This window comes from Alligator sinensis, unplaced genomic scaffold (assembly GCF_000455745.1).
Source record: "Alligator sinensis unplaced genomic scaffold, ASM45574v1 scaffold353_1, whole genome shotgun sequence".
NCBI classification, from domain to species: Eukaryota; Metazoa; Chordata; order Crocodylia; family Alligatoridae; genus Alligator; species Alligator sinensis.
The window spans coordinates 847578-859284 of NW_005842075.1; the positions used below are offsets into that span (position 1 = coordinate 847578).

The window sequence follows — 11707 nt, forward strand, 5'->3', positions numbered from 1 at the left end:
TTTTAGGATGCCTCTACATACGCAGGTAAAGACGCAATGGGATCTAATGCACAATCTAAACAATTGTGCCTCCTGCCATACCATACTTGCATGGCAGGAGGCGAGATTATGCATCATGTATTCGAGCCCATCATGTCTTATTGCTAGTACAGGGGGAACCTGATCCTGGGTGCCCTCTGCACCAGCAAGAAGCAGGCTGCTATGGCTGGGAGCCTCCTCAGTTGAGGGGTGCCCCATGCACCCCCAAGGCTGGGGGCTCATATCTGCTGCAATCCCCATAGCTTGGCGGTATGTGAAACCCCTGGAGCTGGGGGTTTCATGCACCCTCTAGGTTAGGGAATTGTAGCCACACCCCATGCCTGCCAGGACCCCAGTTGGGTCCCAGTCCTGGGAAGCATGCTGCGGAGATCTAGCCTCTGCAGCATCAGGATTCCTACTATGCATTGAAATTAAAGCTCAACAGCAACCAGTTCTAAAGTTAGTACATGTTTTCAAGGTCTGTCTTTATAGCTGGCCAGAGCTCTTTATGGCTAGGTAGTGACTTTACACGTGCAGCTGGTGTTAAGGTAATTGCGCAATTAACCTGTTAATTACACAAGACCAGTGACATGTAGAAGGGGGTCCTAGTCCCTTGTGACTCCATGCTGTAGGGACTGTATATTATTTCCATTATAACATGTCTGAATATTTTCTACTTATTTTCTTAATGAAGGCTGCTTGCAGACGTTTGTGGTGGGGAGGGAGGGAAATGTGCTTTACCAGAAGCAGCAGCATATTAGTTGGACTGCACTCTGCAGTGTCTGTGAAGATTGGGCACTTTGGTGTGGCTTTTTGGTGCTTTTAGCTAAAGCTGATTCAAGCAGCTATTAGAAAAAAGCGTCAAAAAGCCTCACTAAAGCATCCAGTCTTTACAGACATAAGGTGATCTGGGTCCAACTAAGTCGCTGTCTCTTCTGGGCAGTCGTAGGCTCAACGTGGAAACATGCTGAGTTTAAAGTGCTATTTATTTTTCTCAATGTCTGGAAGCTGCCCTAGTGTCCAGCCTATAAAAAGAGACTAATCTCTTGAACAGAAATGCTTGATTTTTAAAACAACAGGTGTATTTTGTTTTATGGAATAGTTTCTTTGATGTTTTAGATTTGTTTTGCACCCTCCATAGTTTTCAGCTGGTTATTTCAGTCCTTTCCCATCTGCTATATAAAAGCTCTGTCCCTGGTTCTCACATATACTAAGCGAGAACCATACAGGCTTTGCATGGTGTTTCACTGCATTTCTTTGTTGACTTTCATTATTGGAGCCAAAATTACTGAAGAGCACTGAAGAGGAGAAAGGAGAACAGTACATAATAATATGTAAACTCGTCATCCACTGCTTCTCCTTTCCTTTCTCATTTCCGTCACATTAATCCCTTCTAAAATTAAAATAACAATATCACTGTTTGACTGCATGGTGGTTTTGTGAACCAGTTCTTCAACTGGATCGGGCATGTTCCAGTCAGTTACCAGCATGATGCAAGATGGCATGCATTAAATGTCACTTGCTTAAGGAGCTATTTATCCAGTCCTGATCCTCATTCAATATAGGCAGCTTCCATTTATGGTGAGTAGGAAAAATTTTAAATAACTTTGTCATGCCCCTTAACTCTTGTTTCCATTCATGAGGTGTAGTGGATTTTTTACTTCATCTGCTTTCAAAAGAGAAATAAATTTAACATCTATTTAAATATATTACAGCTTATTTAAATGATTTGTTCTTGTCTCCTCCTTTCCTTCTTCCATCCTTCCCTCCCTCCCCCCAATGCCTGCTATTGTAGTTGCTATATATTCTGTTCCAGCAAAAGGTGTCTTGGGTGAGTGCTAGCTATAGTTTACACCTCATACATATTGCCTAGCAACAGGAGCTACAGATACCTCCAACTAAGTAGCATACATCCAGAATGCTATTATATTAAAATTAGCTGTGTTTGTGGCCTAACATGTTTGACTGAAAAACTAAGTTACTAATTGGAAGGGTGCAATAATATAGTAGACAACCTGATATAAATGTAGTGCTTGCTTTGTATGTAGCACTGTCATGATGTTTCTTAATTACCTGGCTTAATTTTCATATCACATAGTGCCTTCAACATTGAAGTTCAGATATAAAGCCCTGCCACTGAAAAGCTGCAATCATAATTTTAAATGCTGCTTTTATGCATCAGTTGGGAACCCTGAGGCTTAGTGAATAAAGCAGTGTGCTTCAAAACTAAACTGAGTTATTAAGTAAAATGTGTTTTGGTGATCAAAATCCCATTCCACTGTGGATGGTAATCTATGAAACATTGCCACAGTTCACTCTTCAACACAGTTAGTAATCTTTAGAGGCAAGCTAAGATGTGACCTAACTCAGAGACTGAATTATCTTTAGTAGAGGCTACTCCCTTAGGTCACAGCTAAAACTGGCAGTGGTAAGACGGTTTGCATTAACAGACACATAAATAGTCATCTCATCTTCAAATTTCAGGCTCAGTTTAGGCACCTGTGGATCCTGAAGTCCTACATTATCTCATTTGGCTCCCTCACAATCCCAGTTAGGTGCCAAAGTCCCAAGTCTCCTCTACATTACCTGGCAAGGGTTAGATGCTGGGAATGTGATACAGCAAACTGAGCAGAGAACTGCCTGAGCCAGCCAAGAGGAAATATTTAAAATGAGAGGTGTGTCAAGTCCTGCTTCTCTCCTAAACATAGGTTCCAACCTGCAGCCCTGATTTAGACACTTACGTAAGATTTAGATTGACAGCCTCAAAAATCCTCCTATAGTTAAGCACAAATTGACCTTTCAGGTGAGACAGAGCAACACTCTGGAGGGTAGAGTTAGGATTCATAATGAGCTTGATTAATTTCAGACCATTTCTCCAATTTATCAAGTGAAATTCCATAAGGATAAGTGCAAAGACCTGCACTTGGGACAGAGCAATTCCATGGGCAAATACAAGCTTGGGAATGACTGGCTAGGGTGAAGTATAGTAGAAAAGGACCTTGAGATTATAGTACACGATAAACTGAATATGAGTCAACAGTCTGTTCTTGTTGCAAAACCAGCTATTGATGTACAGGGATGTCACTCAAGGGGTGGAATTTTCTGCTCTGTTCGCTACTGATGAAACCTCATCTGGAGTACTGTGTCCAGTTTTGGCACTGTACTTCAAGAAAAATTTGTGCAAATTGGAAAGGGACCAGCAGAGAGCAACTAAAATTATTAGAGAGATAAGAAACATGACACAGAACAAATCATTGAAAGAACGGAATAAGAATTATTTAGTCTTGAGAAAGCCAAGGGGGAATTTGATAACAGTCTGCAAATATGTTGAAGGTTGGTTATAAGGAGATAGGTGAGAACTATTCTCTTTGGCTGCAGGGAGCACGGCAAAAAATAACAGTCTTAAATTGCAATGTGGGCAAGTTAGGTTGGTTATTAGGAAGAATTTTCAACTATGAGGGTAGTTAAGCATTGGAACAGAATACCTAGAATAGTTTCTGGAATCTCCATTCTTGGAAGTTTTTAAGAGCAGGTTAGATGTATAGTTGCCTGGGATATTTTAGACAAGAATGATTCTATCTTGAGCAGTGGATTGAACTTCATAATCTTTTGAAGTTCCTTCCAGCCCTCGTGTTCTGTGAATCTGAGATTCACTTGCTCTTTTCTTTCAAAATATGGCCACAGGAAAAGGCAAAAAAAAAAAAAAAAGGAGCAAAGAGGTAGTGGTGTTGCCCGTGTTTTAACTAATAGCCTAGTAGTGATAGCAGCCACCCAGGTAGTGGGAGACTTGGGTTCTATACTTCCTTCAGACTCCCCAGCCTTATTTCTTCTACCACCAAACTAACCTCCAGGCAACTCTGTGCTCCAGAGTGCTTGGGATATGTGTACTGTCCATCCCTTCCTGTTGGAGCTATGTCATTGTGCAACAAAAAATGCAAGAATGTTATTCAGTCACTCTTTAATGTAAAATGCATACGTCCACTTGGAACTTGAAGGAAAGAGGGGTAAACAGCCCTGAATTAGCTTCCACTTACTTTGGGATGGTAGCAGATACGTGAAACATTACAGTGGCAGAGTTGATACATAAATCCACTCCTGCCCCTTATCTCAGTGTAATTTGTACATCTGTTCTTATCTTATGAGGACTAATAGAAATATGCCTGAAAGCTGCACATATTGTGCATTACAAGAACAATTTTTCATTAAGAATTAGTGAATATTTCTTAATTTGCTCTTCTTCTAATATGCTCACACCATAATATTTGCTTGGATTTGAAAACAATAAACTGCTTGTTATTTGAATTTGGTAGCAATAACAATACCCCTGAATCTGCTTATTCTGGGAAATTCATGCACTCCTATACAATAATAATTTTGATAGAAGCAGCACAAGCACATCTTCCACGAGGATCATGCCCTCATAAGAGATTATCAACTTTGTTTTTACCCTCCTTTTTTGGCACTGCCCTGCAGTGAACTTTTAAGACTTCATGGACTTCCTTTCCTTTTTAATAAGTATATTATGCATCTCTGATTCAGATTGGAGGTGTTAGCTCTCAAAACTTGGGAAAGAAAAAGGCCCCAGCAGAATCTGTATTTTAAAAAAAAACAGGGGAGGACTTTTAGTTTGTGGGTTTCCCAGAAGTAGCACCTCCAACCTATGCGGCCTGATAAGAATGCAAAATCAGTTGTGGCACTTTGGAATTTAATGAGAGACTACTGCATGCCATGCGTGGCAGGATCAAGGCTCTGATCTTCTAGCTGCCGTTGAATTTACTGAACAACCTACTAACATGGCTTTCAGCTGAACAACTCTTCTTTTCTTCTTCTAGCTCTCAAATGTGTTCTTCTCATTTTGGGTGTTCCCCACCTAATTTGTTTCTTTTCTATTTTTCAGACTATACTTAAACATTGCTTTTCCATTGATGTTGTCAAATGTTCTTTACTTCTTTTTCTTTTTTTTTTCTTCTTTCTCCAAACTTCACTGATCTGTTTCTTTTCCCCCTTGGACTTTCATAAGAAGAATCTATTTATGCACAGAAGAAAGGTATTAAGTTAGAAGGGCTTAAGTTTAATTAATTTGCTTCTGTATAATTTACCTAGTGATAATTACAATTACTAACTATTGGGATTTCTTGTACCTTCAAGAAAGATTTTTATTCTGGAGTTTCTTTATTCAGCTTCACAGTCCAGTCCATTTGCATTTGTTTAGTCCTGTATACACAGAATTTTGTCAGATTGTACCACTTATACAGCTTGCCCTGCTTCTAAACCTCAAGATCTAAATCACATTTGCAGAATGTGAAGTACATATAAAGTACATATGCAGATTGCTAAATGCAGTAAATCTGGCCATATAACTGTTTGATTTTAATATAAACATATTTTTTCAACTAAAACCCCCTGAATTTAAGACTCTGTGGACTAACTTTAACTTGCAGTCCCTTCTGAGTTCCCTGTCTGCAAATACTGTAATAAATTATATTTTCTTGGCAGGCATGTCAAAAGAAAAAGCAAATTAGAAGGAGATATACTAGAGATTTACAAAGGGTAAAAATCCCCTCTCTGCAGATGGCCAGTTTGATGCATCACTTACCTTACCTTAAGCATGAGTTTAAGTCCAGCTAAAGTAATCAACAGGTTGTGGAATGGCTTTCTGCACCAGGGTAAATTTTGAACTCATAATGTCAGTATTCACACTAGGAACCTGAGAACCTTTCTGTTGCATAATTAGGGATAAGTTGTACGATATCATTACTGTATGTCCAATCAAAGCTAAAAAAAAATCTCATATTGTGAATATCAGCTATACATGACACATGACCTGTGATTAGGCTACACGCATAAAAATGATTTACAGGAATTATTTAGTGATTTTTAACTAGCATAAATATAGAGAAAAACTTTTGGAAACATAGAGGTAGAATATGTTTTAAAACAAAGTACTCATGAGCAAATAGACTGCCATTCATAAAAGATGCATTAGAATCAGAGACTTTTCAGAAATGGATTTTTTTTATAATATTTTTGTGTGCAAATTATTCAAGTGACTTTATTTTATTGCATATTGAGCCTGTTGCTTTGTATGGTTAAGTACATTTTATGTTTATTTTGTTTGCAAATGGAAGTACTTCACTCCATTTTACTCCACTAACAGATTTATATTTCCAGCTGTTCTTTTTAGTTTAAGTGTTGTTTTGTAAATTGAACTTTGAAAAGTGATTGAAAAAGAAAAGTCATAAGTGTTAAATGTACCTGTAAGATCAAATAGATAGAACAGTGTGGGTTTGTAGCACAAAAGAAAAGGGATACTGGGAGCTGACAGAGGACTAAAGACAAATAGAGAGTAGGTGGAGGGTGTTACTTTAAGAGGGGTTAGAATAAAAGGGGGGAGAGAATAAAAACTATGTCTTCCTGTCTTGAGAATTTATTTCTAGTTTTAAGAGACTTAGATTTATGTTGTAGTTCAACTAAGAATTGACCCTGCATTTCCCGAAGAATAGAAAGCAAGGGCTGCTATGATTTTTTTTTTTTTTGTGAAGCTGTTTCTAATATTAGGTGGGTGCAGTTTTGTGATTATCTTTCCATCTACACCTTTTCTCTTGTTTATAACTATTCTAAACAGTTTTCTTTTATTTTGCTTTTAAAAATACTGACATGATTTCAGGACTGGTCAGATAGGTGCTTTTCATAATTAAAAATTATTAGAAATAATAGGTGACATTTTTAATAAATGCCTCAATACAGTATGAGGCAAACTTCACATTTTTTTCCTGAGCACAGAAAATAAGCGACAAGGAAATGCAAAGCACGTGAACAAATATATGCTCTTGTTACAACTTCTAATGTTCCCTGAATATTAATCATGTTGCTTACATGCTTGCTAAATACTGGTGTGCAGCACTAAATTCTTTCAGCAGCTGTTGTCAGATCACCCTGGCTTTCATTTTACTTGAGAAATTTGCAGCGTTATTAAATGAGGAAGGTATCTGAGCTGTGTAACTTAGTGACTGCTTTGCCATCAGCTGAAATATGTAGACTTTCACAAATTATGTGAATAATCTACCTTCAGGTTGTTCAGAGTGCCCAGCAAATCTTCTTTATAGTTTTATCAAAATTCTCCAGTCCTCCACTGGATTCTTAAACTACACAGAGAAATCTCATTCTGGGTTTGTTCAGCTGAAGCCACTGTATGTACTCAAGTCAGATGCACTTGTTAGAGACATGGTAGGTGTAAATTGTGATGCTTTTCTCTTTATTGCACCCCATAATCTTACCTCTCTACACGTACTTCTATATATTACTTTCTCATACTTTATCCATGTGTATTCTTGTTCCCCTGGACACCAGGCAACTATTGGTTTATTCAGCTTTTCAGGTATTTTGACTTTTATGACTAAAGCATTCAGAGGCATTTTCTTAATTTAATGTGAATTGAAGAATTAGGAATTTTCATTTAATTTTCTTCTTGAATTGTAGAGCTTCAAAGAACAGCCTTTGATTTTATGTAGTATTTCTCTCTCTCTACTCTGACATTGGACTGCTGAGATTTTGGTTTGTGTGAAAGCTGTGTAACTCTCAGCATGTCCACTTTTTCTTTTATTCAGCACCCTTTCGGAGTGCATTGCTATGTGTGCGGGCCGTCTCCAGATCCCATCCTCGTCGCCATGTGCGGGCGGCGGGGAGCGATCCGGGCCCCTTTTTGCGCCGCGAGGGCTGTGGCCTGCAGTCCGGGCTCGCTGGGTCGGAGAGAACAGGCGACACGCTGGAATTAGGCACGGACGCGTAATGGTTGATTTAAAGATTGTTTACTTACACGAAAGATGGTCGCGGTGCAGGCAGGAAAACTTGCTTGAGTTGCGGTTACAGACAGGAAAGAAGAGAGGCGGACAAGAGTTCTAAACTCGCAAACTCTAGCCCAATCTGGCTGAAGGCTCTAAACACACGAGCCCGTTGTGTCAACCGAAGAAAGTACTTGTACAAAAGAGCTCTAATCCTTTTGTTCACTCACAATTCACTCACATGAAGTTTGCTAGGCTCCGTGGGTCCTTTTTTGCATGCAGGGAGAGGGATACGTCGAGGTTTGCGCTCGGTGACGGGGAGAGGCTAGAGGCTGATCAGACCCCTGTTGCCTGCTTGAAATGCACTGGGTCCAATAGGTTCCGCAGCGCTTAGAGATCTTCACACTGTGAAGTCTCCTCCTCCTGGTGTTCGTGGAGTCCTCCCTTACGGGGGTTCTCCTCAGAGGTCTCCAAGTTCTCCAACTTGGGCGGAAACCACCCAAGCCTTTTATACGGCTAGCAAGCCAATCACTAGCCACCATGTGTGAATAATTTAACGCAAGCCAATAATGGGACTCGAATTAGAACTCAGATGGCGGGAACTCTTTGCACTGAGCATTTCCTAGCTGCAACAAGAAATGCACCCTGCAAAGAAAGCTACAAATTGGCAGGAATTCTTTTTGCACCGGGGTTTTCCTCTGCAGCAGAAAACTCCACCGTGCAAAGAAGCTGCAAATCAGCGGGAACATAATTCAGTGGTGCCAAAGCGCACACAAAAACAAAAATCACACCCTTTGGGTTGTGACACTATGATGATGTGGGTTATTATGCTTTTGATTATTATTTGAAGAGCTGTTACTTCTTAAAATGTAGCATTTCATTGTGGGGGTAATATTTTCTGATGAAAAGAATATTACAGAGGAATTATTGTTTGCCTGATCCAATTTTTTTTTTTCTTGGAAGTGTATGCAGTATCTGTACTTGGTGGGGATATAGCTATTTCAAGTGCAAAACTTCCATGATTCACTGCCAAAAAAAAAAATTGTACAGAGTTCATGTTGACCACAACACATTGTACTATTCCAGGCTGTTGAATTTGGCCTTACTTGTACTTCTGACATACTGCCACACACAACCTTAACTTGGCCTGTAGATAATGCTCAGCAAGGTTATATGAAGGTAAGATATCAAAAACAATGCCAGATCTGGAACTATATTTCCTGGTCTTCAGAGGCTTAAACTTGTCTTGCTTTAACTAGTGCCTAGTTTTCAGAGGTTTAAAAAAGGTTACTCAACATTTTGGAAAGAGAGAGTATCTGCTCATTCTTAGTTTATCTTGTATTAATTAAAGTTTTTGGTTGTAAAATTCCTTGCTTCATTTTTTTTGAAGAAATGAGTTAGTGAAGGCATTTAAGGGAGATAGGAGTATGCAGTAGGGAAGAATGTCTTCCTAGGGGTACTTCAGTATCAGTTGTCTGCTAGTGCTGACCTTGTTTTACTCGCTGCTCTGTGTTCCCAACGGGTTTGGAAAAACCAGGCAGAGTGAGAAGGAAGGAAGAAGATAACATTGAGTTGAGAGAATGCATCTACCTGCTAGAGGATGCGAAGGAGAAGAATGAAGAGTCCCATACTTAATCTACTTCAGAGGCCAATTTTAGGAAGGTGTTTACAACACTCACTGCAATATACGTGTGGCTACCCCATAAATGTCTGTTTGCATTCTCTTCTCTTCGTGGTTGCATCCAGATGAGCATGGCGATGCGGTATGTAGCACCGCAGACATGTCTGTGGTGCCACATACCACCCATTCAGCTGTATTCCATGCTACAAGGGCCAGCCCAGTGCTGGCCCTAGCCTCCCCTACTTCACACGGGGTAACTTGCCATGCACCAGAGGGCCCATGATACAGGAATTCTTCGGGGACAAATAGCTGCTGTACAAGGTGCCCTGCTGCTAGTTGTCCCTGGGAAACCAAATGTCTGGATGTGGCCCAAGAGTCTATTCTGGTCTTTGTTGTGAAATACTAACCAGTCTCCCTGGCTAGGGATGGCAGTTGCACATAAACCAGTTTAAGTGATCAGAAACTGGTTTAAACCTGTAACAGATCCTAAGTTCAGTGCATATAAGCCAGCTTCAAAATGGCCAAAACTGGTTTAAGAGAAACCTGTTTGAATGTAGTATCAGACTTAACTGATTTGGGTCAAACCAGTTTATGCAACTTCTGTCCCAGACCCCTTCCTTGTTTAAGTTAAACCAGAGTCCTCCATCATCCCAGCCCCGGGCAGGGCTTTGTTGTCTGCTCCAGAGAGCTGGGCTCACCCCTCTCTTCTGCTCTCTAGCCCAAGCAGGGGTAGGGGCATGGCCAGATGCATGGCCTCCTGAGGCAAGGGAGTAGGAAGGAGATTTATGCCCCGTCCCTCCCCTACCAGGAGGCTGCAGCCCCTGTCAGCCATTCTCTTCCTCCCTACTCCAGTGGCAGGGGAGGGAGCATGGTGAGAGCTGGCTAGTCTAGCCCCTACCATCTGCCTGTCTTGCCAGCAGCTGAGGCTGCGGGGCTGAGCCCAACTGGGTCTGCAAGTGCTGCTGAGTGTGGAGGCAGAGGTGCCAGCCTGGGCTGGGCCGCCAGGTCCAGACCCTTCCAAGTGGGCTGTAGCTCAAGCTGGGGCTACAGGGATGGCACAGCTCCCCGTGCCAAGCCGGTGGGGCTGTCATGGATCCTCAGTTGGCTGGGAAGGGCCCTGCGGGGCTGGCCCATGGGAGCAGGGCCCTTCCCAGCCCACTGTGATTGTGTGAGATCCCGGCTTGGCACCACAGGCAGAGTCTGGCTGGGGAGCGGGCTTCCCGGGCCAGCTTGGAGATGTTGGCAGGCCCCAAGCCCGGCAGCCACCGCCAAGGCCCATCCTGTGCAGAACCCAGGGCTGCAGGTGCACAACCAGGTGCAGGGTGGCTGGAGCCAGGGGGGATGTTCTGCCCCCCCTCCCCCCCATTTGCCACTGCCATGGCCACACCACGCTACTCTGGGTGGGGGGAGTGGGAAGCTTCAGCACCACGGCTTCTGCCCAGTGTGTGGAGCTCCAACTCCAGCTCTCAGACGTTTTCCACGTGCTCTGTCTACAGGGGCCGCTCATCATGTTGGGTGGGCAGAGCAGGCTGAAAGTGGCTGGAGCTGGAGACTGAGCTCCCTGAGCTTGATTGAAGCAACAGGGCAGAAGAAAGTCTCCCCCATTCCTGCCACAAGCAGTGCTGTGTGGTGCGGCAGGAGCAGGGGCTGCAGCTGGATGTGTTGGGAGAAAAACAGCCCTGCTGGGCCCGGCAGTTTCTGCTCCACATGTGGAGCTCCAGCTTCAGTTCCCAGATGCCTTCTGTCCAGACACTTTCCACCTTACAAGGCGTCCCGGAGCTGGAGCCGGAGCTCCACATGCTGGGCAGAAGCCTTGGAGATGAAGCTTCCTGTCACTCCCCCAACCCAGAGAGGCACGGCTGTGGCAGCAGCAGCTGGAGGCAGGGGAGGCAGAGAAGAGCCCCAAGCCCTGGCCAGCACACAGCTGGCTGTATGCCTGCAGCTCTGGGTGCTGCACAGAACAGGGGGTGTGGTGGTAGCTGCTGGGCACAGGGCCCACCAAGCTGGCCCGGGAAGCCCGTTCCCCAGCCAGGCCCTGCCTGTGCTGCCAGGCTGGGCTGTTACGCAGCCACTGTGGGCTGGGAAGGGCCCTGCCTTCACAGGCTAGCCCTGCGGGGACCTTCCCAGCCAGCTGGGGCTCCATGGCAGATCCACCCAGCTTAGGTGTAGGGAGTCGTGCATCCCCCACAGCCCCAGCCCAAGCTGCAGCCTGCTGGGAAGGATCCAACCCTGGTGGCCCAGTCGGGGCTGGCCCCTCTGCCTCCTCCCTCAGCAGCACCTCCAGCTG

General features: G+C 43.3%; 1 protein-coding gene across 6 annotated transcripts in view; it reads left to right on the forward strand.

The window, feature by feature from the left end:
* The window catches only part of PPP3CA (protein phosphatase 3 catalytic subunit alpha), a 344753-nt gene that overhangs the window by 314201 nt on the left and 18845 nt on the right, over window positions 1-11707 (forward strand). For 3 of the 6 annotated variants that reach the window (XM_025204265.1, XM_025204269.1, XM_025204271.1), the window contains exon 11: window positions 5039-5065. The exons of 2 other annotated variants lie outside the window; for them this stretch is intronic. In XM_025204265.1, the coding sequence (XP_025060050.1) occupies window positions 5039-5065 (27 nt within the window). The remainder of the gene's footprint in view (window positions 1-5038; window positions 5066-11707) is intronic. One more of the 6 variants, XM_025204266.1, reaches the window with a different exon arrangement.